Source organism: Lepisosteus platostomus, chromosome 2, assembly GCF_059453375.1.
Source record: "Lepisosteus platostomus isolate fLepPlt1 chromosome 2, fLepPlt1.hap1, whole genome shotgun sequence".
Taxonomy (NCBI): Eukaryota; Metazoa; Chordata; class Actinopteri; order Semionotiformes; family Lepisosteidae; genus Lepisosteus; species Lepisosteus platostomus.
The window spans coordinates 9509761-9537396 of record NC_142612.1 but is presented as its reverse complement, the minus strand read 5'-3'; the positions used below and the strand labels follow the sequence as shown (position 1 = coordinate 9537396).

Sequence of the window (27636 nt, the reverse complement as noted above, 5' to 3'; positions counted from 1 at the left end):
ATTGGTGTTTTTTGTGTGGGTGTGTTCATATCATTCTGATGCTGTGTTTTTTGGTATTATGTCTGCCTTGTGTGGATGAGATGCTGATTTATTTTATATTGCTGATTTGTCTTTTATCAATTCATATATGATATGCACATTCTACATTTAGAATTGTCCTTTCTTTTACCATGAACAAAGTTGCTCAGCCTTTGTGTACTAAAATATAGGGATGATCTGTTAAAACATGATATTCTAGAAATCTTGCTACTTTTTTTAGATTAAATTGACAGTGATGCTTCCACAGGAACGAGCACTATCCCAGGAGTGGTTTTGAGACAACATTACTGCAAAAGGGGCTTTTCAGTAAGTGTGCCGAAGGCAGTGAAGCTTAGGTAGGAAACCTGTGTAACTGTTAAACATCCCACTCTTAAATAAACGTAAAGATTGCATATCAAACACACAGTATATTGTACACACCATACGACACAGACCTAAGGTGAATAAACAATGAGCACGGCTGGAAAAAGTAAAAAATAAGGCATTGTTGGTTTCAGTATAAAGACATGAAAGCACCAGGGGAGACCTGGGGAGAAGAACTGAAGAAAATATCTGTTCAGTTTATGTTCCCTGTGGAATCGTCTAGTCAGTAAGGTAGTATGAAGTTACAGAAAAGTCAACTGACAGAAATGACCTGTCCTGGTTGAGCTGTAGGAAAGGATTTTTTTTTCTTGATGTAAATTTTTCTATATATATATATGTGTGTGTATATCTTGTAAACATGGAATTGTGTCTGGCTCGCTGTCTATCAATACATATGTAAATGCATTTAAATTTATTTAATATACATGTGTTTGAATTGTCTTTTTATTTTACTTTTTTTTTTAACGCGGCCACTATTTTACAGTCTAGTCACATAGAAAAGCCCTTGAAGAGCAGCTTATATTTGTAGTATGGACCTGGTTTCATGCTCTGCAGAAAAGCAGGATTCCGTTTACAGTTACTAAATGCTAGAGGCTTTCATCTTGATAATTTACTGGGACCCACTTGCATGTCAGTTTTATTAACTGCAGTTCTACAAAATATTCGAACGCACATGAAAGAGTGATACCTATTCAATCTTCTTGTAGTTTTCAAAAAAAGAAAAAGAAAGGCTTTTCACCGATATCCTATTTATAGTGCAGCTTAGTATCTTAGTATGCTAACAATTAACATTTCTGTGTTAACTACATTGTATACACGTATTCAAGACTGAGGGAGCGTTACATTGCAACGATGTACATTATGTTCCATACCAAATGTGCATGCTTATAAGCTTGTGTTGTTGATAACATGTTTTGCAGGCTTTTTAATCTCTACTCATGGTTAATTTAAAAAAGAGCAATCAAGATTTAAGTGCTTAAAAGCAGTTGTAAGCTAATTGAATAGACATGTACTGTATGACACTTCCATCAGGTGGTCAATGCTTTCCACTACTGTTGTAGGATTGTTCAAACACCTATGATTCTTATTTAGAAGTAAAATACTAGAAACTTAAACACTTTTTTAGAGCAAATTCTATTCCATGTTGATTTTGCTCAAACTATCAAGCCACATCACTGGTAATACAGATTTATCCGATTTTAATGTGTTTCCAAAACTGTCTATGAACATGATTTCTAGTGGAAAGGTTCAAGATTTTAATTGTAACAACAGACCTTGATGCCTTTACTTGGGTTTAGAAATTAAAAGAGCGAGTAATTAATTGCTTAATTCAATCAGTGATCTAACCTTTGATTGTGCATGTCTTAGATAATTATATTTATTTGGTTGCTGCAATAGTAATGGAAAATAAAGCTGAAGGCATCTCAAGTATAGAAAACAACAAAAAGGATGGATGTGTGGAATATTACATTTTTGGATTAGCTACAAATAACTGTTCCAGCAAAAACATTTTCTTTGTCAGGAGTTCCTATTAAGTACATTTAGCTACATTTCTTATGCACAATGCTGCTGTATATTCTATAAAGCTATTATATATTACAATGTACTCTACAATGGTTACAGATGAGTATATTTTGTAATATACTGTGTCCTTAAAAAAGAAGAATAAAGAAGAATGGCACAGAATGTAATTCACAACCTAGACACTCTTCCAGGAAAACATATAGTATATTATCCTACCCAAGTTCTAGACTTTGTAAGTTAAAGGATCTAAAATATTTTGTATGAGTATTTTTACCTTCCTTTCTATAATTATTGATGATTTTCAAATTCTGTTTGTTCCTATCAATTTCTCTTTTATAAGATTGTGTGTGTGGAGTCGTTTTTAATGAAGTTTGTTAGCAATCTTTTCAGTATCTAGGAAGTACAGTATGCTGCATAGAATTACAGTGAGTAAGCAGACTGCATAAGCAGACCTGGATTTTACAATATTAGTTCAGGGGCTTATTTTTATGTGGGAGTTTCAAAAACCTCCAAGCTTGAAATAGAAATAAATCACTGGAATCTTCTTTATGGCATATTACATCTTTGTAGATTTCATTCTGTCATGTCACAGTATATTTACAACAGGTCCTTGTTTACTGTATGCTTTGTCATTACAGTTAATGCATACTACAGTAGTTACAGTAATTCAAATATTCAAATATATAATGCAATTATTGATCGTTTGATGTAGATAATACATTTATTTTGTGGTGTGGATGTGATGTGGAAGAAAAATATAAAATTACTAATTTTAGTTCATTTTTTGTAATTGTCCTTTTGAAAATAACTTTTAAAATAAGACATATGATTATAGCAATAACAGTTTGACTATATCTGAGCTTGTGAAATTTTACATTGGCCTGTGCTGCATTGTTTATTTTGGGTTATCATCTCATGTTGATTTATATCGTCAAACAATTAAAACAAATAAAGCATATTTCATTAGTGCTCCTAAATTTTGTATACCATCCTGTCAGTATGACAACCTATGATTAAGACATGAAGGAAATATTATCAGTATCAGTTTTTAAGAGGTCTTACTAGTTTTTTCATAGTTTATGTATTCGACTGACTCGTGTATCTAAAGCAATTTACATTGTTCCCATTTGCACAATTGGTTGAATTACTGGTTTATTTGATCGGGAGTGATGAAACAAATAGATATGTTGAGAACAAATGAATAGCCTTTGCCATTGAACTTTTTGTGCAGATTTTCCTTGTTTCCTTATTTGCATCCCATTTTCTGCTTGTAGTAATACTTTCGAATGAGATGTTAAACAGAGGTCCTGCCTTCTTAGTCATCTCATGGTACGTACTGTCTGAGAAGGTGGAATACTGTAAGAGTGTCTCTAGTGTCCTGGTTAAATTACACTTCAGTCTTCCACAGTCTTGTCTTAAATTTAGTTGGTGAAATGATTTGAAGTTTTGTGCAGTGGGATGGTGCCTAATGGTTGCTAAATGCCACCACAGATGGGTGCTCTTCTTCAAGGGATATAGTGGTTCTTTTTACATTTTACTGATTTAATTAAAAATAAAAAAACAGTAAATAATAAAATGCATAAGTATTCACCACCCCCAGATTTAATGCTTGGTAAGACCACCTTTGGCAGCAATTACAGCTGTGAGTCTCTTTGAGTAAATATCAGCGTTGCACATGTTGACACTGGAAGCCCATTCTTCTTGGTAAAATTGCTCAAGCTCCATCAAGTTGGAAGGGAACCATTTGTGAACAGTTTCTCCTGTCTCTGACATGGAGGGCTGTAACTCCTTTAGAGTTGCCATAGCCCTCTTGGTGGCCTCCCTTACTGCTGCTCCTCTTGCCCGGCAACTTAGTTTTGGAGTACGGTCATTTCTGGGCAGATTTACAGTTGTTCCATATTTTCTTACCTTTTTTAATGATGGACTTCACTGTGCTTCGAGGTATATTCAATGCCTTGTATTTTGTATGAGTATTTTCTGATATCCTTGCCCTGACTGGTGTTTTTCAAGAACCTTGTCTCCGATCTGCTTGGAATGTTCCTTGGTCTTCAAGGTGTAGTGTTTCCGTGGAAATGCACTTACTAAGTGGGGTGAACCAAATAGTACACCAAAACATGTACTCAATATCCAAAATACATCACCATGGTATATTTATTTTGATTTTATAATATATATTTGAGACAATAAGAAACAGATAAGGTTGCTAATTGGACAACTAAAGTCTAAAGGTGCCTCTACCCTGAAAAAAAATGTACACTGTATAAATATACTGTCTTATACATATGGATGCAAAACATGGACCTTGAATACCAGACAGGTCAAAGAAATTTCAAATGATACATAGCTGGAAAACCAAAAGACAGAAAAAGAAATGAATGTGTAATGCTTTTGTCAAGATTGATGAAAGTGGCGATGGGCAAGATGAATGACAGAGACCAAAAAAATAAAGTAAAATACTAGAGAAATGTTATCCCAAGACAAAAGACCAAGGAGTGGTCATCCTGGAACATGATACTGTATGTATGTATATTGCAAAACTGGTTGTTGGAATTTTTTCACCTAGCAACATATTGATAAAGGCTTAGGAGGACATGTACAAATTATGAATCATAAGCAAGAATAATGAACTTCATGTCAAGCAGTCAAAAATAATTATGTCATAACAAATGTATAGATAACTGTAATTCCAGGCATTTTAGATAAAAATGCAAAGATATATTAAATATTTATTTTTAACACCGACACCAAGTCACTGAATTGAACCTTTTCTATGAATTAGGAAAACTCACAAAGAAAAGCAAACAGTTGAATCAAGTATCTTCTTGCTAGAGCTATCGTTGAGTTGGTTGACCATGCGTTTCTTTGTCAATACACCATAAGGCAATAGATGAACTCCAAATCCCATAGATGGTACTGTACAGCAGTACTGCTCTCTCTGGGTATATGTGAATTTAAATTTTGCCTTACTAAGCTAAACTTACTAAATTGTGGACAGATGTTTAGCTTTTGAAAATGCAGATTTGGCACTTAATACTAGCCTGCAGCTCTGAACTACTGGACACACCACAGCTTGAAAACTGAAAATCTGGCATGTATTTTTGTTTTAATGTCATATGAAATAAGGGTTTGGTCTAAAAGGAAAATAAAGAGAACAATCTGAAATTATCATTTAATAAATATTGTTTATTTATTAGGGTGGCACAGTGCTACAGTGGATAGCATTGCTGCCTTGCAGCACTGGGGCCCTGGGTTCAATTCTGGACCTGGGGTGTTATTTGCCTGTAATTTTTATTTTCTCTCTGTGTTTGCGTTGGTTTCCTCCCACAGTCTGAAAACATACTGGTAGGTTAATTTGCTTCTGGGAAAATTGGCCCTGGTATGAGCGTGTGGGTGGCTGTATTTGTGTCTGTCTGCCCAGCAATGGACTGGTATCCCTTCCAGAGTGTCCCAAGGTGTCCCTTCCAGGGAGTAATCCTGCTCCCATTACTTGCTGGCATAGACACTGGATGCCCCGCAACACTGAATTCAAATAAGTGGTTAGAAAATAGATGGATGTTTATTTATTAATATTTATACTTGATTTATTCATGATTTCTTTTTGTTCATTATGCTGAAAAAAGCTACCAAATTAATATTTAAGTCAAATAATGTATACATGTAGTACTTCAAAGAGGTTTTATCTTCAAAGAGGTACTATATCATCTCTCCAAAAAAGGAAAACTAGTGAATGTAAATATACAGTTATAAGATATCTATATTGTGAGCTAATTCATTTTGGAACACAACAGTGGAATTCCCAATTTAATATGTCAGCAACATTATTTTTCTTTCTGGCTGATCATATCTCAGGGCAAACTGAATTAGTTCAAAAACTCATGACCATATCTAATAGAATTACATTAGCTGGACTGATCTAAATAACTTTTTTCACGCTCTGAAAATGTAGCAAAGAATTATTATTAAGAAATGTAAAGAAAATAGGAAGAAAGAGAAAAGCACTGCATTCTTTGGAATTGGATTCTTGAGTTAAGAAGACTAAATAGGTTTTGTAACTTTTTAAATAATTTATGTGAATGTTTCAGACTGCAAGAACTGAAGTCTGTTCTTCAGTGCTTTTTATAACATACTGTAATGCAATACTATAATTTTGTTGAATCCAATTTAAAAGTCTTCCCAAAGACAAAAAATAAACATACTGTAGTTTTATTCTATTAATTTAAGTTTCAACTTTTCTTTCATAACTGCTGTCTTTTTAACATACTGTAAAAAAGAAATGTTACAAATGAAAGGATGCCACTTGACTTTGTTGAATGGCTATAGTTTATTTATTTAAGAATAGCATGTAGACACTTCTTGAGGGATATCATCTACAACAATGTGATGGGTTAGCTTGTTTTAGACTCCCACTAATATCTATGTGTTGTGAGACTTCCTTTAAAAGTCTGAGTCAGCCACATAGTCTTTGGAACTGTGATTTGACTTCCTTGAGTGTACGAAGCTAAAAAATGAAACCCCAAAAACGAATACCTGAGAGTGCTTTTCTGTCCTTTGCAGGTTGTTTTCAGCTATGTAATATTTTTCGATCTCACAACATGGAAATCGACCAGTGTTTGCTGGAATCCCTGCCTCTAGGCCAGCGCCAAAGGCTGGTGAAAAGAATGCGCTGTGACCAGATCAAGGCCTATTATGAACGAGAGAAGACACTACAGAAACAAGTGGGACACAAACCCATGATTAAACAAAGAAAGAAATGCAAGATTCACTTTGGCCTCTCTGACATCATCCAGGATGCAATCATTCATCATAATGACAAAGAAGGTATGTACAGTAGAAATTACTTTAAAAGTGTTTAGAAAGTAGTTATTGTCTGTCACGAAATGGTTCTCTTTTACATGATTTACAAATATAAAGGAAAGTTGGTGATAGGAATATTGATGGGAGATCTCACCAAGTACCAATGTCTTAATGTTTTGCACTTAAGAAGAGGGGGAACTGATTAAGGACCTGAGAAGGAGAATTTGTTTGCACCCAAACACCAAACTAACCTAAATCTGTCATTTAACACCAGGACAAATGGTTATTGGTGAGCCTGGGAAGACAAAAAATTGAGCTCCTTTATTAATAACTGGTCACTGAAGGGTGAATAGAAAATGATAGGAGTTACCTTTTGGAAAATCTAAATATACAAATGGAGTTATTAAAAATGTTAAAAAATGATAACTCTTCCACCACATGTTTAGATTTTTCTATCCCTTTGAATTCCTCATCATAATATTTAAAATATGGACTTGTTTCGCAATAATTTTTGTAGCACGTGATCATGTGTTTTGTGTGTGTTTTGAATTAAAGTTTTGGCACCATGTTCACATCTCTCCTTAAAAGAACCTGGTTGGTTTTGTTCATCTTGATCTTTAGAATAGCAAAAATAATTTATTCTCAGTGGAATGTGTCATAGTGGGGAATTATAGTTCCACTATCTAATCTCTATGCTGTAGTTGCTTCATAGAAATATTAATCACAGGCTGTCTAAGCTTGTGCTTCTCTTTCAAGGCATTTTCATAACAAAGGTTGTCATCTGCAATTGAGGACCATGCATCTGGTAAAATGCCATGATATGCAGGTAATGCCAGAAAATCAATTTAAGAGAAGCAGCATATGGTACTGTACATGTCACACAGTCCAACAGAATGCTTCATAGTTCCACCACTCCAGACATCCATTTAAATGCCCTGTTTATGTAACATTTTGATTATTCAATAATACAGCAGAATCAAATTAAGAGTTGCTAGTGGGCCAGCAGTGAAAAGGGCAGATTCATTTCTAAGAAGAATTGTTATTAGCTGTGAAATACTAGCTCATTCTTCACACTGATTATACAGGAGTCAGAAAGCTAATATCCTAACTGCAGAACAGTGTTAAAAAATCAGAGGCTGAATCTACTAAATACCAGGAAAACCAGCCAAGGAGAGAAGACAGAACTGTTGGATTTTTAGTCTCTTCTTTGAAGACTTTCTTTTAACTAAAATAAGTGCGGGTTGAATATTTTGAGACTTTCTCAGAGAATTGAATTTAATGTGACCGTAACTATTTCAGTCACTCTAATATAAAATGATTTTGACCTATTATAGGAAATCTCCAGAGAAATAAAAATCAAAAGACTTATTATTTTACTGCATCTGTCCTGTTTTTCTTTTCTCACCAAAGAAAAAGCTGTGTTAACCTTCTCAGTCCTGGAATCTTTTCTAAATAAATCTGGTTTCCTAACCTCTCAGCTTTCCCATCACTTTGTGAATGTTGCTTGCTGGGATGAAGCTGCTAGGGCATTCAAGGTTATCCTCCCGTTATCCTGTCATCATTAGACTCTGGCACTGCTAAACACTGTCAAATACTTGCAATGATTCAATGGTGGAATTATCCGATATGGAGGGAGCACCTGAAGCTTCTCTTGTGTGGCACAATTACTGTACTACAGCTGTTATTGCAATTTGGAAATATGAAATTTCTGTAAACCCAAATGCAAATACTTATCATCGCTACAATTGTAAAATCAACACCACTGTGTGGCAAAATACGATCTGTAAACATGGTTAATAACCTCCTGGGTTTCAGGGAATTTCTGTGTCGTGTCTGAGGACAGTGTATACTGATGCATTCTTGTCAAATTATGTATTGAGCTTCAAAGATGATTTTTCTTTACATATAATATTTTTATTTTTATTACCTCACTCTCCCACTTGAAATGGACCGTCAATTTTCCCTCCTGAAAGTGAACTGCTGTTTTCCAATTCATTTTCCCAACTCAGTATTCCAGAACTTCAAAGTCTGATTCCTATGATGTCCTGCATCTTTTGGAGATTTCATGCAGTTTTCTACGACTGCACAGCAAGTGTAGCCAATCACTTACCTTTTTTGGAGAATCCCAGTCATAGCCAAGGCATGACACTAAACCTAACCTCCCCACACTCATTCTTCTGCTGATCACCAGTTGCTCCACACTTTGTTACAGGAACCCCAACATCAATATAATCTTTCAACACAACAATGCTTCTTTTCACATAACAAAGGAACAAAAGAATAACACATACAAAACAGCAGTCAATCTGCTGTGCATGTCACATGCTAGTCTGCTTTGTCACCATATCTTAATCTTCTACATCAAAATAAATGGTTGGACATGCATCAGTCAACCTCTAACAGATTATGTTACTTCCTTAGCAATGATTTTACAGCTTGAACATATGAGCATTCCTGTGGTGTGTGAAAGATGAACACAACAGGTATTGACAAGTTATATAGGCTTACTTGAATTAAATAGACCAAAACATCCAAATCACACATGAATTCCAACCCTTTTTGTCATTAAATAGGTGGCAAAAATGCACATCTTTATTCAAAACCCATCTACATCAAATTGTACTCCCAATTACAACTATAGGGTATATGGGATGTATTAAATCAATTATCTGTAGTTATTTAGAGTAACAGTGGTTAATATACTGTACATGACAACCTAACACTGTTTAGAACTGACAACGAATCCCTTTTAATGAATTGCTAAAGACAATGCAATAGTGGAAAGAATAGGCAATCAGTGTCATTCCAGATTATATGTATCATATGCAAATTCATATACAGTAAATACATTTCCATTGACTCATTTATGAAATATTTATGCGGATTGCATTAATAGTTTTTTTGTTTGTTTTGTCAGCTGCAGCTTCTTTAACAACCTGTATGAAACCTGTATGAAAGGTGTACAGCTAAGAACGTTTGATTTTCCAAGTGGATCTCTTTCTGAAAGCATCTCTAAAAAGCAAAGTAATACATGTATATATATATTCAGTGTATACATACAGTATGCATTAAATATTTAGAGATTAAGTTATATGCTTAGAAAGAAATTCCTTTGTCTCATTGCAGTTTAAATAACCTGAAAAAAACTTAAATTTGAATTAGACTTTTTTACAGATTATCTTTGGATGCCTGACTGCCCAATATACTTATTTTCATATCTTTAGCAGAGAAACAATTAACATAATCTTGCACGACTAATAATGTCCCAGTATAAGAAAAAGCATAACAGAGACTGATCAAAAGAAATATCATAATATGAGAAAAGGGTTCTCAGAAACACTAGCCATCATCTTCAAAATAAGCAAACTCGCAGTTTAACATGGGGATATGATTGACATTCAATGCACAAGCAGAAAAAAAGTACAAAATCATCACAGCATTCAAACATCAAATAATGTTAATATAGCCAACATTCCATCAATATAAAAACATAATGATTGTTTGCTCTCAATATAGCTTGTTTTAATTAAAACCTGTCACCCTTCTATATTTTAAAGGAAGAGATTCAGCTATAAAATAGTGCTCCAAGATGCCTCTGAACCCTCAATAATAATGACTTTTCCTTATCAAAGAAACATTGCGTTTTCAGAATAGCACAAACAGAAGACTTATTAATTTTTATTATAAGAAAAATCTGTTACACCGGGGGAAAGAGAAAACCTTTAATTAAAAAAAAACACTTTCTTTTATAGATAGGAATTCCTATTACCAGAACAGCAAGTCAATTTTAAAGCAATAAAGTCCTCATCATGAATAAGGTATGGTAGCACCTGCTGCCCTATACATGCTGAAAACTGCAATCCAGTTGTTACTAAATTTCTTATATAGGACACTGGAAGGTTGAAATATTTCAGTCTTGATATGTCGCCTGTGGTATTATGCATTTCTATCATTATATCACTGAAAAAAGAAAATTATATATTTTTTATTGAGCCACCCACCTTGAAGAACAGTGTAAGGATAATCAAATCATTTAAAAAACCTTAATGCATTGTCATTGAGGGATACATTTAAGATTTCTGATAGTTTGCAAAGGAGTACTTGCCAAATAGTTCCTAGGGTTAAGAAAACCCTTGTCTTTAGCTTGGTTCTGAACCACTAGGATGTGGAAGAATTCTATTACTATTCCTTTGCTTACCAAGGTTTGGAGCACTGGAATGATACCAGCAACTAATATTAAATGATGAAAATATTACTAAGATGTTCACAAAGCAGGTTCTTGAAGAACAAATATTGATATCTTTATCTAAATGGTTAGAAGTTTCTAATTATAAACAAGTTAGCTATCTCATTTAACAAACTGATGTTGCTGGGGTTTGTTCTGTGAAATAAAGAATGTGAAAAAAAAGCCTTCCAGATCGTATTGTTTTTCAGTTGAATGTTTCCTCTTTGACTGCTTGTAAGCCTGTCAGATTTTAGCTTTTCTTTTCAAAGGCTTAATCATACTGATCTTTATGATACTTTATTTTAGTGGCCTGGGGGCAAACTTTGAATCTGTGTTTAACTCTGTGTCCATTCCTGATGTTGATCTTCTGATATAAACTTACAACGTTTTGTGAGCAAGAAACAAAACATTTATTATCATTGTGTGTTTATTTGGAGCAGGAAATCAGAGGATGAAAAAGAAGCTATCGTTATAAATAACAGTAAAACGGTACTAAGTTCACTAAAAAAGTATTGTAACAGCAAAGTCAAAACTTTATTTGTTAGTGAAGCAATATGTACAGTATTTATGATTATGAAATTAATATAAATGACAAGTACAATATAATGTATGGAGCACTATAATACTAATATAATATATACAATGCGATGCTATATTATGTTATGTTTTGGGTAATTCCATGCAAACATTTGATAATATTAGAACAAAAACATGGTAGTTTTGAATTTAAAAAAGCCATACAGTAGGCACTAGAACTCATTCCTATTGATTGAAAATGCAACCAGTGATGACAGCAATGAAATGACATCTGAGGTTTAAATAAACATTTTATCTGCTTCTATAAAGTGTTATCCTTAATATCGGGCTAATGATGGTCCATTTTGAAATACAGGTATTTAAAAAAAATATTCTAGCACCAACAGATGTCATGCTGTATTAAGTATTTTATACTTTTATTAAGAAATACAGTTATTGTTATTTCAAGTGTATTCACAATAGTGTTCAGTTAATAAGAAAAATGATGATAAGCTGATTAGCTTCCCATACAACATGGAGCATCAGAAAACTAAAATGATCTGTCATGTTTTCTTCCTGATTAAATATTTTGAATTATGAAAGTTTTCTCAGGTTCTACAAAGCATTTTTAAAGAAATATACATGCATGATTTTCAGTCCATCAAAATAATTTATACAAAATAATACAAAAAAGTCAAAGTGCAATATGATATTTATATATGTAGAATAAAATTGGTAATAAATACTGAAATTCCATATATTTGATTTGGTAATTTACCTAAATGGCTTAATTACTACTTTCTAGCATGATGGAGTACTCTGGAAGAATGTAGAAGTGATATTAACAAATATACATATACTTTACTTCTTTAATCTCATACAAATGGCAGAGCATTTACTGGAGAATTGTGACTCAAGAGAGCAGCATCCCAACTGACACCTGAACTCACTGCTCTCTGAGTCTAGTGCTCCAACCTGCTACTGCACAATACCCTGCTGTAAAACGAATACTCTCCATGTTTATCCGAGTTCCCACATCGGATACAACAATGGATAGTTGTTATTATTACTGAAACAATCTTCTTCCAATCTGAGATTTTCAGAGCTTGGATACATTATGGGTAGGCCTAGCTATTCTCTGTAGAGCTATGGATAGGGAATGAGATGCCAAAAAGTCTTTACCTGAAACAAAATTATGATAACACCTCGCAGAACAGAGAAAACAACACAATAAACGAAACCAGTTCTTATATGGAGCACAGTGGTATTTTGTAGTATTTGTTCATACGCTCAGATACAATTATGGTAAATTCTTGTTTAATTAATCTTTTGAACAACCCAGTCTTAAAACTATTCTTTTTGTCTAAAGAATTTGTCATTCATTAATGAAGGCTATTATGAATTTAATCATAGATAATTTAGTCATTCTTTGTTAAGGAAATTCTGGTAAAGAGTGATAACTGATTATTTTTATTGTCACTTCTTTTAAAACTATAATTTGAGCTAGGTTTTTAATAAATGTTTTAATATTCAACCTGTCAGCTTTTCCATAGATAAGCCACATTCAACTGTCTTCCATAAATATGTAGAACATTAAAGGTTGCAAATGAAAAGAGACTATTCAATCAATCTTGCTCATCTGGCATCACAGTCTTTAATCTTTTATTTTTCTGTGAAAGATATTGTAACGCATACGGCCGACATTACAGGTTGTTTGAGCCAGCTTGCCAGCACGGTGGCGTCACCGCCATTCCCTGTGAATAGCAGGGACCTTAGCCGCCGGGCTGACGGGAGATTTCCCTGGGTCCCTGTTGAGGGACGCCAGAGGCCCGGGTTTGAGTCCCCAGCAGTGGGGGGCTGAGTTGAGGCGGCAGCGGTGAGGGCGCATACCCAAGTGAACCTGAAAGCGCTACAATATTATATAATTTACTGTAGAAGTTTTCATACTGTACATTACTTGTTCACCAAACCTGCAGCTCCTCAGTCAATGTTTCCATATAGTTTGGTTTGTTATTCGTCACAGTTTGCATCAGGGATAGTGACAGCAATATTTAATAGCTGTCTTCCAAGCCACACAATGATGTTTGTAAGAGTGCCATGTTACAGTAAGTTTTGGTTCAATGTCCCATGTTACATTATTGGCATTGAGCAATAGGTGTTTGACAGTTTTAGATCAATGTTATTTGGTCAGCATAATCCTGGTGAGCAACATCAAGTTGGCTTGTGGTTGCATCCCATAATTATTGACACTGGTCAACCATAGGGAGGCTATCTTGGCTTGATTCTTTTCCTCTATGTTCTTTTCAAGTTCAGTACATATAGTCTACTTTACAAATTTGTTGCAAGAAGGACTTGTAAAAAAGCTTGAGACCTGAACGGAGCCTGTGCTGGATAGAGTTTCTAGCTGATTTTAGAAACTTATGGTGCTCACTGGGATAAGCATTTACTGTATTCCCCAATTACATGGATCACCATAGCCTATACTTATCACAACATATTTATACTGCCATCCATCCTATAATGTCATGTCTGTTTACAGTTTATTAGTGCATGTGGTTGTCTTGGATACATATCCAATTTATTCCTTTCAGAACCCACAGAGACATTGATCTGGGCCAGAAAAATCTGAGAAGGAAGAAATAGGAGGAGTAAGGGGTATTACTGATGTGGTGAATGGGTTGGAACTGACTTCTGTGATTTAATCCATTTTATCTTAAACTCGGTTAGGTAAAGCACAAAGTTCTGCACCACGATGATTGTTTGTTACACTCTGACTTATTGCTATGGTAACACAGCATATGTTTCTGGCAGCTGTTCCACTATTTAAACAACAATTTAGTTTCTCCAAACCTCTTTTTTTCAGTAGAATATTTAGATATTTTTTGTAACTCACTGCAATGTTTTAAAGTAATTTTGATACTGTATAAATACTAAACTTTTTATTTTGCGGTTGTTATGTGTAACAATGTACAAAGAATACTTAATTTACTCTATCAAATAACCACAAACAAAAATATAGCAATTACTCACTCATTTTTTTTCAAATGTACAGTATATTTTAAGGACATATTAAAAAACTATAGTCTGACCTTAATGTATTATTTCATAACAACATGTTTTATTGATCTGATCTGATTTGATTATATTCCTCTTGTCATCTTGCAAAGTTGTATCTTATGTTAAACACTTTTTTATAAAGTATCTTGCTAAACTAAATTCATTACAGATTACCTTGTGGTTTCTAAAATGTTTTGAAACATTTGACATATAGATAACTTTTATTTTTATCATGAAATACATTTGTGTGCTGTCATAAGATTTCCAATTATGACTTTGTACATCTTCATGAAAGTCACGAAAAGAAAAATGTGCCACTTAAACTTAAGATGCCGAACAATAATTAACTGTCTGCAAAAAAGAAATTTCAAGAATAATAATGTGAAAATTCTGCATTGATAATAATACGTTTTAGATTAAAAATATAAGGAATGCTACAAATGAGAGGTCATGTGCTTCATCTTGTTTCTTTATTCGTACAGTAGCTAATTCATCTGAGAACTTCATACAGACATTTTCTAAAAGAAGCCAGGGTATTAACTTTAACAACATAGCTAAGTGCATTTTTCAGACACCCACAAACCTTTGTGAAAAGTTCCACTTGTTTTTTTTGTTTTAAATGCAGTTCCCTATAGTTTCCACTCATGTCTTTAATGTTCAGCATTATAATCATGTCTAATATAATGATGACATTAATTATGCTGGATATCTTACCAACTGCTATTTGAAAAGGGGTGATTTCTTACAAACCCATGACCTGTATAATAACATAATAGTCCCCAAAGTATCTGGAACACTTGTTTCTGAGGCTAGGGCTCATTATGAGGCTAATATGAAACACTGGCAATGAAATGAGTGTCTGCTGTTAAAAGTAACACCCACCACATTTGTTCCATGAGCAGCAAAGGAGTACACTTGAAACCAAAAGGCAGGAATGAAACTTTTCAGGCTGCATTTGTATACAGTTTGGGTCACATGGAGGTTCACTCTTTTTATATTGTGTCTCTTACACGCACAGACTTTGTTGCATGAAATGCAGATACATTTTGTTGAATGACAGTATGTCATGCTTTTTTGTTCACTATAGGCTGATGTTATTATGTCAATAAAAAAAATTAAATAGAAAAGTATTTTAATGTATTATTTTTTATCATAAATGGTTTTCATATCAAACTTCCTTTCAGAGCAGTTACTATAAATTGTCAAATGGTGGAAGTTAATCATGAGTATTTCCTATGTACAGTATGTACAAAGCAGATAAAAGTCTTACTTTGTAGCCTGATCTTGTGAGATCTTGAAAGCTGAGCAAGGTTGGGTTAGGCAGACCTCCAGTGAAAATCTGTCTGCTGCTGTAAGTAGTGCTGGTGGTTCAGTTGGTGGTACTCTGTCTTCTGGGCCAGTTTTTCCAAACTAATGCCCCATTATGGTGACCATGAATTTGGACAAATAGGAGGGACTGTCTTTCAGATGAGAACTTATACCAATGTCCTGACCACTTGGATAGTAATATCTCATGGCAATTGTTGTATGAGATAGGGTATGTGATAAGCTCCCCAGTGGTAACTCTAGGCATCATCATTAAGGTCTTAAATTTGCTTGTAAGATGGAAAATTTTCAAAGCCAGCTAAGTAAGGAAGCACTCAGCTATGTGTAGAAAGGAAAGAATCTGAGCGTTTAACAACAACATAGACTGGAGCCAAAGACTCAATTTTAACCCAAGTCTGTAACTTAACATCCCTAATTAATCCAACTGGTGAAGTAATTTCTTATTTCTCTACCTGGTCAACTAGTGAGGCTGCAGGCATCTCTTTGTACTTCAGTGGTGCACAAACTGGTTCCATCCTATATGGTATGTAAAGCACTTTGGTGTCCTTTAAGGTGAAAAGTGTTATATAAATTCAATTAACTGAAAGAATAAGCTATTAAAATATAAGAAAACAACTGTTTGTATTTCTGAATTCATATTGTGTAGGATCATAAATGTTCATGTGACACCAACAAGCCTTAATGTAATGGTAACGCATTCTGTTTTAATGGTTCTGTTCATCTCATCTTTCCTTTAAATTTACAGTACAATTTTACAAATAAACATGGTTGGATATACAGAAATGTGGTTTCAGAACAGACTGTTCTGTTCTGAAATACATTCCTTAAAAATATATATATTTATGCAGTCTTTTAAATGTTTTTGCAAGCTAATTGAAAATGGAAGCTTTTATGGTGTCTTTAAAGACTAGTGCTCCCTAGTAGTTATTAGTGCAAAATATAGAAACCCCAATATCCCTTCAAAAACTATTTTGATTTAAGATGGAAGAGTGAGGGGGAAGCAAAATAGTGTTCCACATGGCTTTTAAGTCTGGTAAGCCATTGTCTTTTGGAGATTATAGAATACTGCAGTATTGCCACATTCAAAGATGAGCACGTTTTACGGTTTTAATAATGGATGCACAGTCAATTAGAATTGCTACAGATTTCAGCTGAAACAATGACAGTGACACACTAAGAAATCATGCCATAGGACTTAAGCATGTTTAGTCCATAGCTTATTTTAACAACTGCTTTTTTTGTAAGACCAAGGTGTATGATTTTGTTATAAATTATTGCCCGTTGTATCATACAGTGGATGTATTTAATTTTTTAAACTGAGGTTTCTTTTTTTACCTTAGTGCTTTGGGGAAAAGAATTGCTTATGATGTAATTGAAAATCAATTTCTTATACAAATGAAGACATGCATCCTAGCTTCTAGAAATGTTACTAGGTTCTTCTGCTACAAATTATGGTTCTTTATTTTGCAATCAATTCTGCACTGCTAAAAACATCATAGAATGTATGGTTCATCAATCATCTGTGATGAATATTTTTTCTAGCAAATTCTTATTTGTTGTTGCTGAGATTTCTAACTCTTTTAAAGAACTCTGTGTTGTTCATCAATTTTCATCAATGCTTTTAATTCTTAAATAGGTCATCCAAAGAAGCATAGGGCTTGAACACTTTGGTAATTCCAAATTCTAAAATGAACAAATTGTTAAAATGCAGGTTAATTCCACTATGTTTACTCATAACAGAAACCTATTTTATGAAGATGTATGTATAATAATGTATAAAACATAACTTAGTTTTGAATGAATAATAATAAAATTGCTTTGTTTCAAACAGCATCATCATCTATTTTTTTAGTCTTTTCGGTGCACACTTAAGAGCCATAACATAACTGCCATTTTCTGACAGATGTAGACAACTGTATTTCCACAGAGACTTCTATTTTTAGCACTCAAGGAACATGTTTTGCGTATTACTTCAAGGATTGTTGCTAGCTTGAGGAAGATCTATCCAATTTTTGTCACCTACCAACAAAATTCAGAGCGCAAGTTGGTATCATCTTTAAAGTATTGTTCTTTTCTTCTATTATTTTACTCTACTTATTAAATGTTGTTTCTTAATTCATTACCCTGAGAGAGAGTTCAGATATACAACTTAGTACAGTACTGTATGAGTTTTGTCAACTTGTTAAAAAATGTCTGCTTTGTTCTATATATAGTCTAAATCTCTGGGTTTGGCATGATGATTTGTAATTAAAAGGATATGTACTGTGCATTTAGCTGGATTTAGCTATCATTTATAAATTTTACAAGGTCCAAAATAATTTTAAATACAATGACATAATTCATGAACCGAGCTACTGGAAGTCTATAACAAAGCAAGTAATTTTAGACAAAAGCAAAAATTCTGTGATCAACAGAAGCTACCAGTCTCAACCCTAAGTCTGTAATACAATTAGACAGTAATATGCATATCATATGCATATATGGAATCACTATATACATTTAATACTATCCAGAAGCCAGAAATTATGTTCTACAAACATTTTTGGAATTACCTTCCATCAATCATGATTTGGTTAGTCACAGTTTTGGTACATTGGTGAACAGAGTCTATTAGGGACTTTTGCCTGTGCATTAAACAAAATAAATTGACTTTACAATCATTTAGAGACAAATGTACCATTATATGCAAATTGTACTGCAGAGTTTACAGCAACATCTGGATGGAGATAATAACCAGAACCATGATCAGCATCAAACAGGTCCCATGAATGTTGTTATATAAAATTATTTGTGGGAATAAGCCCCAAATCATTTTAGTTACTTCTTTTTAAGCATAATAGTTTCAGATAGTGTGCCTTCAAAGAAGAATGAAGAGGCACACCTTTTTAAAGCATAAGTGTCTGAAGAGCTTTCTCTGCAATCAATCCAGTATTACAGAGATTCAGTCTTGTTAAGTAAAGATATATATATATATTGTAATGCTGTTCAGTAGATCAACATGTTCAGGGAAGTAAATATGGCATTAAAAAAGAGTGATATTAATTCAACTCTCATCCTCTGAACCAAATATTATATATATATAAATTTTTCAGGGACATGTTGGTAGAACAAACTGTAGTAATTTGAAATTAGCTTCTGAGATCTATCTCTGATTTCGGCATTTTAACTAATCACATGTTCTGCAACATTTATCATTTTGGCAGCAAATAACAGGAAGTCAATTGATGCCTTTGAGGAAAGACTATAGATCTATTGCAAGCCTAATGCAAACACAGCTTGAATGCCAGGCTATTTGGCTCAGTCCCCTGTTATCTGCAGTAGCAGTGTCACAATGGGCACAATATTGCCTTCATTTTGTAAAGAGTCATTATGATGAGATGCACAGATGGTGCCATCCTTATCCTCTACCTCTATCTCTCTTGCAGAGCAGAAAAACAATTTTATCCTTGATGTGTTTGAGGAACCAGTGAAATACTTGAGGCTGGTCTAAATATTGAATATGTTCCTTACAAAAGTATATATTTTATATAAAAATGCATAACTTTTCAGTGATCCCAATATTTGAACTTCTAAAAATGCTGAATGTCTTAAAACTAAAGAATATATCTCTTAAAGTTTTCTGCATAGGCTGTTTTTCAATAATTTGTAGTAATAATGTTTCATAAAATTTGAATAAAATGTATTTCTTCCTTCATTTGCAGTAAAAACCAAAATATTTTGACAGCACTCCAAGCTCACTGCTGACACTATAATCAAAACCACTGCATATAGGCTTGAGAGTTGAGGTCACTGTTAGTTGTTGTCAGCAGGATGAAAGTTTCCATATTATGATGCAATGATGTAGTACATTTTGTGCATTGCAAAGTCACAGATCACACAAACACCCATGAAGTGGTTAAATAATTTACATATGTATTAAGTTCTCCATATGTCATGGAATCCTTCAGGCTTCAAATTAATTGCTATGCTGTAAAGTACATACAGAACTCACCCAACTCATTCACAAGCACTTAAGTCTTTTCAAGACGAATAACATCCCTGAGAGAAGACAGAGACAATGTTTTAGACATTTCATGGCATACAATGTTCTTGATTACATTTATACTCAGGGTGACAACTCTTTGTTTGGAGAAGAACAACAGATATGCAAGTTCTTACATCTAGGTTCCAGCATATACAATTAAGTTATATTACAATAATAAACTAGTTGCCTAGTTATAAAATTTTACTTAGTTACGTAGATTCCTCGTATTTCTAATATGCATTGATCTTCTGAAGGCCAAGGAAAGACATTATATGATAATATAAAATATTTCTGTACAAACTGAGTATTGTCTTTTATTTTTTCGTTTTCTTTCCAAAACTCTATTAACATCGTTCTTAAATTATAAAATGGTGTCTAACTTGATTACGTGTGACATAAAAAAGACATAAGAATAAATGGCTCCATTTAGCAACTTGTTTCTATTCACCATTCCCATGTTTTAAAGAATACAGTACCAGTATAGATGTTATGCCAAATAAACACTGCATTGTTTTGTACTGAGATACTAAGATTTATTTTCAAAACCTATTTTACTGCAATGAACTGAATTCAAATAATTGTTTTAAATGGCCAAAATAGGCCAGTTGTGTATTTTGCTGACAGAATTATAGATTCTAATAGTGAGAATTATTTGAATCCAATGCTGAAAATTCATTTTTTATCTAAAAGAGCATTGCTGATATTAAATGTGCATCTGGACGACGTCTGTTCAAGATGTGGAACTATAATTTAATGTCTTAAATGCTGATATAGTGTGCAAGGTTTTCACCAACTGAAACATATTTTTTGAGTACCTTGCATCCTGGCTGGCATTTCATATTCTTGACTTTCTTAAAGAAATTGTTTTCTTAAGATTAGAAATAGCTAAAGGCTTAAAATGAAAGGATGTCTTCATTCTGGTTAATAACTAGTAGAGAATCTTGTTCAATAGTCTCTTGAAAGAAGCCTGAAAGAAGAGTATTAGCTTAAACAAGTGACTGGATAGGTTGTTCCCAACTTCATAGAACTGTGTATAAAAAGTGAGTTTTGTAAGCTAAAAATGCTCTTCACTATACTTTTAACTAATTTCCTCTAGTTTGTGTTTCTCATGATTCTTAATAGGTCCACTGTATTGTCAATGCTTTTACGAATTTTAAATACAAGAATCAGGTCATCTTGTAATGTTTAGTCTTTTAAAGAGACAGCAGTCATTTCTTTCAGCTTATTAGTGTAGAACATGAAGTCTGGTAATGTATCTGGTTGCTGTTCTCTGGACCAGTTCCAGAGCAGAAATATCATGTTAGTGGATTCACTTGGGGGTGGATTATGTTTTCTGAGGGATTTTGTATAAGCATATCTCAATCAAATCAAAAGTGTCCAAAACTCTTTATGTTGATCAATCAAGTCCAGATCCTTTCCCCCTTTTTGTTTCTTGTATTATCCAGTCCATTTTTCCTTAAATACATTTGTGGTCATCAATGAGATCATCCTCCAAAATGAGAGTTTGCCAGGAAAAGAAATCCATCTTCTTCAAGTCTTTTGATACTCCTAATACCATTCTTGTCTCTCTGTTTGCAAACAGTTAAAAATAAATGCTTTATAATTCTGGGACTTCTGTCTTTATAACGTTTAAACTAACTTTCAATATCTCCATTTCCTTTACTTTAAAATTGGGGTTAGTGTAGCATACAATACATCACAGCACACAATATTACAATCACCATTCCCTAATAGTTCTTTCAACTCTGTGTTCTTCACTCTATGTTGATTGTTGGAAAAGACCAATAGATATATCCCTTGTTGTTGCAAGGGATATTATTACACTTAGATTAAATGTCAAAGGTTCCTGATAATATTCATGTTGCCTCTTCCAGAAAATAACCCAGGAAACTGAGCTTTAGTTTATGACTGACTCAGGACTAAGAGAGAGTATTCTGCCCAAGATCATCGGCACAACAGCCATCTATGATTGTGCCTGATCAACAGAATTAATACAGTTGGACCTTTCTGTCGACAGCCTGAATATAAAAGCATATTAAGCAATAGCGCAACAACTCAAGATGAAGTGAATTTCTTACCACCCATCTAACTCAGCTGGACTAAAGTCAGACCTTATGCAGGAACTGTTGGAAAGCCATACTCACTGCAACACAAGCCAGAAATTCCTTCCCTGAGATTCATCTTCAGCACAAAGTCAAGCAAAGCTCTTCCTGCAGCATCATGGGATGTCCTTGGCACAGAGCCGGCTGAAGGAGATTGGACACAGCTGTGACAACCCAGGCCAGCTTGTCTCTCAGCGCGGATTTTCAAACCTACTCACAGAATGCATTGGCCAGCGTTCTCAGATGACTGAAACATGGATAATGAATTTATGAATCTTGATAATTAAACTGTCCAAAGACATTTGAGAACTGTCATAATTTGTGACAGAAGCTTAGCCTCTCTTCAAGAACATGAGTATTAATATCTTATATGAGAGAGATTTAACTGATGAGGTAGACCATAACTAATGTTATAGACATATTAACCTTGATGTTGTTAATGTCGTAATCCCAGAGTGAAAGATCAGTCATTTGTATCAAGGCAGATCAATTCACATACTGTATATTCCATTACTCTTGCTGGTTTACAATGTATATTCTGTTATTGTATTAATAAATACCATATGATTGGTTTTCTAACTGCCATTAAAGCACCCTCCCAATTGATTGTCAAGTTTTCTTATTCTTCCACTAAAATCAACCTTCACATCACTATATTCTTCTTGTAGGAATATAATATTTGTATTTTGTTGTTGGCTATTATGTTGTTTAACAATGAGCTTCTTAATATTTTATTGCTTCATTTCTGGAAATAATTAAAATAAATAAAATAACATTTAATCAGCAGCAAAAGGGTTTATTAAAGTTCTTAGAAAATATAATCTTGAAAAACTTTTACATGATATCAGTTTCAGTCATCAAGTCATCATCATACTCATTGTAATTTATTAATCCTCATTGTAATTTATTAATTGTACGTCTCCAGTCATTGTTTACACGTCTGTATTGTTTACAGTCAAACTGTCTGCATGTTTACTTGCACATTGTCTATTGTTTGTTTGTACATTGTCTTGATGCACTGTTTGCACTTTGTTTTGTTTTTTACACTTGTTTTATAATCGAGAGACTTTCTGTAAGTAAGAATTCCATTGTACCAGTACCGGTTACATATGGCAATAAAGTTCAAGTTCAAGTTCAAGTTCAAGGCTGATCAGTTGAATAATACTCTTGTTTGGCGTTCCCTAGAAACATGCGTGACATTATATTTTTATATTTTTGCTGCAGTTTATAGCGCAGAAATGCAAACTAAAATTGTAATTATTAACAATTATCAAGACTCCCATACTGTACATTATAATAATTATGCTTACAAAAGCTGTCACACTTTTTAACTATGTTTAGTTCCTTAGAGGCTTCCCATTAAAGCTTTTTAATGCAACAATTAAGACTCTAGGAAATAAGAAGCATGAAGGCTGTTTCTGCACTAAGTCGTCTTTGATCTTTCAGTCCTAAGGCTTCTGAAGGATGGCGCTGACCCCAATACAGTCATTACTTCTGGAGGATCCCTGCTTCATCTGGTAAGGGTTTATAGGTTTTTCCTTGGTATTTTAATTTGAAATTTGAAGTTAAGCTTTCTGCAGTATGTATCTGTAAAGGGGCAGCATGTTTAAATAAAACATCTGCCACAGAGTATTTTTTTATCAGTTTTTATTTATCTCCTTAACAAAGGAAAGCCTGACTGTATACTGTATGATTTTTCCACTTTCAATGTGTAGCTGCTTAATTCCATTCTTTGTTGTAAACAGAGCATTTTTAATGGCATTGCTACCACATTCTGTTTTATCTCAAAAGTAATACTCGGGACTTCAAAATAACCTTTGAAACCTAATGTTGTACATTAGACAGAAATTGATTAAATAAAGATATTACCCTACTTACCAAACTGCAATTTCAAAAATAACGCATTGACGCTTTCCATTGGGTACATTCAAGAAGCCTCACAGTTGGTGAACTATTATTATTGTTATTATTATTATTATTAAAACTTAACTTGAGATTTGTATATTTGACCCAACGGATGAGTTTTAAAAGGATGAACACCAACAAATGCCTTTGTTGGTGTTCATCCTCACATTAAGTCTTTACAAATGGTTTCATTTTTGCTTGACATGTTAATAAGTTCTGTGATAAAAATAAGGAAAGAAAATGTTTTTGAAAAAGCAATATAAAAACAACATCTGCAACCGATCTTCGTTTACATTCTTTATAAAACATTTAACCACTTTAAAAATCACCAGGGAGCACTCATGTACTGTACTCCCACCACCGTCACCCATTGCTGGAAGAGAAACAGACAGTGAGCAACAGTGTAGCACAGAATGGCAGAGATTTAGTATATATAGACTTTTTCTGTGTTCAGTCTGTGAAGCAACTATCACATAAGCAGCATTATTTGGCAATCATTAGTACTACATGCTTTTGTTCAGCTTTTCCAACAAGTATTCGATTGATTTAAAATCTGACAATACATTGAACCACTGCATGACATTGATCACATATTGAAGTGGAAAGATTCAATCTTTACCATTCGGGAATGGGAATCATTTTTAGAAAACAGCTCGCATCGATATTTGTGCTACTGTAATAATAGTTGAAGAAGTCTTATAAGTACGGTATTTTCAGCATAACAATATTATGTTTCCCCATGCCATTTTTTTCTTGAAGTCAAGTAAATGGTAATTAATAATTTTCATGATTAATGTGAAGTACTGTATAATGGCCTACACATTTTAATACGGCGCGCGTTCTTCTGTGAATGACTTTCAATTTGAAAATATTGAGTCTCAGAGGTAATTGCAATTAAAAACGGCCAGCAGAAGGATTAAGACTTTTCCCAGCTGCAGATGCAAAATGAATTCTCATAAAGTGTATGGAAAGTGATGTATCACTTGCAAGCTGTTTACTTGCCATATTTACTGTGCACACTGTGCAATAAAAAAGTGAAAAAAAAATCTTTAATCAGAATATTAAAATGTCTTATGTGGGAATGTTATTATAGCTGTGTATCACGTATGGAAATGCAAATTGTGTGTGCATGTTATCAGTGCCTTATTGTTTGTTATTGCTGACACTGCTACCTTTCTGTCACTGGCTAAAGCAGACCTTTCTTCCCCTAGTGTGCCCGCTATGACAATGCCTTTGCCGCAGAGATTCTAATTGAGAAGGGAATGAACGTCAACCAGCAGGATGAGGATTTCTGGACACCCCTCCATGTGGCTTGTGCTTGTGACAATACTGACATTGCTCTCCTCCTTCTATTGGTAAGCTGACTCCCACCTATGAAAATCAACAACAAAAGTAAACAGGTCAAGCCTTATCTCCAGTTATGATTTAATTGAATCCCTAATCCAGCAGGTTAATCAATACAAATCTAAACCCTTATCTTCTTCCATTTGTCCTAGGAAAAAATTGGCACATTGACATCTCAATTTGCTTTTTGTTCCATTTTGAATTCATCTCTCCCTGCTGTAATGCTGATGCCACAGTTTCAGAGTGCTGTGTCATGACACATTATGCAGTCATTATTTTAGGTGTATATTCTGTGCATGGTGAAATATTATAGTGGTCAAAGTGTTTTTTCTGGCGCAGATGTGACTGCTCATCTTGTGATGCAGTATGCTTTCTTTCATGGGATAAGACTGTTGGAGAGTGATTAGATGAAATTCTGGAAAATATGTTCAACCAACCACATCAAAAAACATCCAATCCATTCAGACATCTAAAAAAGTTTCAAAAGGGGTTTTGTCAGTGCCAACATGAAATGGTTGCAAACCCGCCAAAGCACAGTCTCTGTTTTGTGTTAGTGTTGTAAACAGTATTGCTGCTCATGGTCATATCCTGGTAGTGCATAGTAGGCACCCTTGAGTATAGTTCATAAGGGCTATGTACAGTACTACCCTGACACATGTGTTATCTGGTTTTGCTGCATGATCTGTTTGTTTACAGCTTATTTGTCAACTATTTGCTTCTATAGCATCTGGAATGATTTTTTATTAAAAAAAAACCTTTTTCTAAGTTTTCTAAGAAATGTAAAAGACAAAGAGATCAGTGTACTGTAATGCAGGCACAAAAATAATAAAACAAATATGTATTAGGCAACCAAAAAGAAGAAGTAAAATGAGGAGGCTATCAGTAATATCCCCCAGTATTGATTGTAATTTGTGTAACACTAATTAGTTGGCACATGTTTTCATAATAACTATTCAAAGTGTCAGTTTGCCAAATTCAATTCTAAACATAAGAACAAAAGCAAATGTAGTAGGGTGTAAAAAAGTTAGAAACAGAAGTGAAACATACATACTGTACTACTCCATTAGGTCTGGTCCAGATGCTAGATCAAATTATAATAAAAAACATTAAAAAACAGGCTATTTCTATGTTATAGAAATAGATATTAGACAACATAAAAACTACCTTTATATAATACCGTACTGTAAACGGTAATTAATCTATCTAGAAAACTACTTTCCTGAGAAATCGTTTAATCAAGGTGCTCATTTAAATTTAATGGAGTAATTAAAGAACAATTCTCATAAAAACATCTGAAAGGGAAATTAAAAGCTTGCAAGTACAGTTATGCTCAGAAACCTATATTTATATACCCAGCTGTATTCATTAGAAAATGAGTGAATTACTGCATGGGGTTGGTATGAATCAGAAAAAACAAAAAACAATATGCTCCTTCACCTTATGATATATGTACCCATTTTTCTTCATATGAGAACAAAGTCAGTGCAAATGGTGCATCAGGGCATAATTACTTAGGTTGCCAGGTCCAGGCTTGCTAAAAACAAGAGTTTAGGTACAAAGGAAATGTTTTCCCAGGCCTGTTATGACTACCACCATTAGTTTCATTTAGCACACAATAATTTATAGTGCATTGTTGAAACTGGCTCCTCATTCTGTCTGAGGCTTGCAGTCAGGGGTAACTCATTCTTCCCCTGTTCCAGCTGGCAGATTGACCGTATCTTCATTCTGGAGTTTCTATTTGATGCCATGCCAAGGATGAGCTTTCTTCATTTGAATGCTGATTGGCCATGTCGTACAGCCTTTTTTTTCTTTACATTTAGAGATAGGTTAGTGGGTTATTCCTTGAGGGGGAGAGTAGTGATGGCAGATCCTTGGCTGTCGACAGCAAAGCTGGCAGATGATCAGAAACGGAGACTGGAAAAACCATGTTATAGCTCTGTGTGGACTGATAGCCAGTTCTCCCTGGAAACATTAAAGACTTGACTTTTTGGGAACACACCAGGCCGTGGTATGCCCAGGAGATGGTCAAATTGTAACCCTAAAGGGGCTCAGGTGACTTGGAAAAATCAATTACAGGAACAAAACTGGATTGGAATAACAACATAAATTAAACTTTGTGACTCACAAGCAGTCACATGGGTTGAGAGGAGAAAAAAAAACATACGTTTTTCCAATGTTTTATAGAAGTGACAATACCATTTTGAACATTAAGAATAAGTAGAGTACTTTTATGTTTTTTATGTTTTTCTTGATTTTAATAAGGAATGAAATTCTACAGTATTTCAATTAATATAAATTGAAATTCAATTAAATAGAAAGGTTTTGTATTTAATGCTCATTTTAATTTTTTTAATGTTATTGCTTATATATGTATATTATGACAAAAACCAAAGAGTACAGATAAGGCTGAAACGCTG

General features: G+C 33.9%; 1 protein-coding gene across 3 annotated transcripts in view; it reads left to right on the top strand.

Annotated features, from left to right (window-relative positions):
- myo16 (myosin XVI) overlaps positions 1-27636 on the top strand; it is a 169309-nt gene that overhangs the window by 19313 nt on the left and 122360 nt on the right. For all 3 annotated transcript variants that reach the window (XM_088597184.1, XM_088597176.1, XM_088597169.1), the window contains exons 2-4: positions 6481-6744; positions 23417-23487; positions 25087-25230. In XM_088597184.1, coding sequence (XP_088453310.1) covers positions 6519-6744; positions 23417-23487; positions 25087-25230 — 441 coding nt within the window. In that variant the 5' untranslated portion in view covers positions 6481-6518. The remainder of the gene's footprint in view (positions 1-6480; positions 6745-23416; positions 23488-25086; positions 25231-27636) is intronic.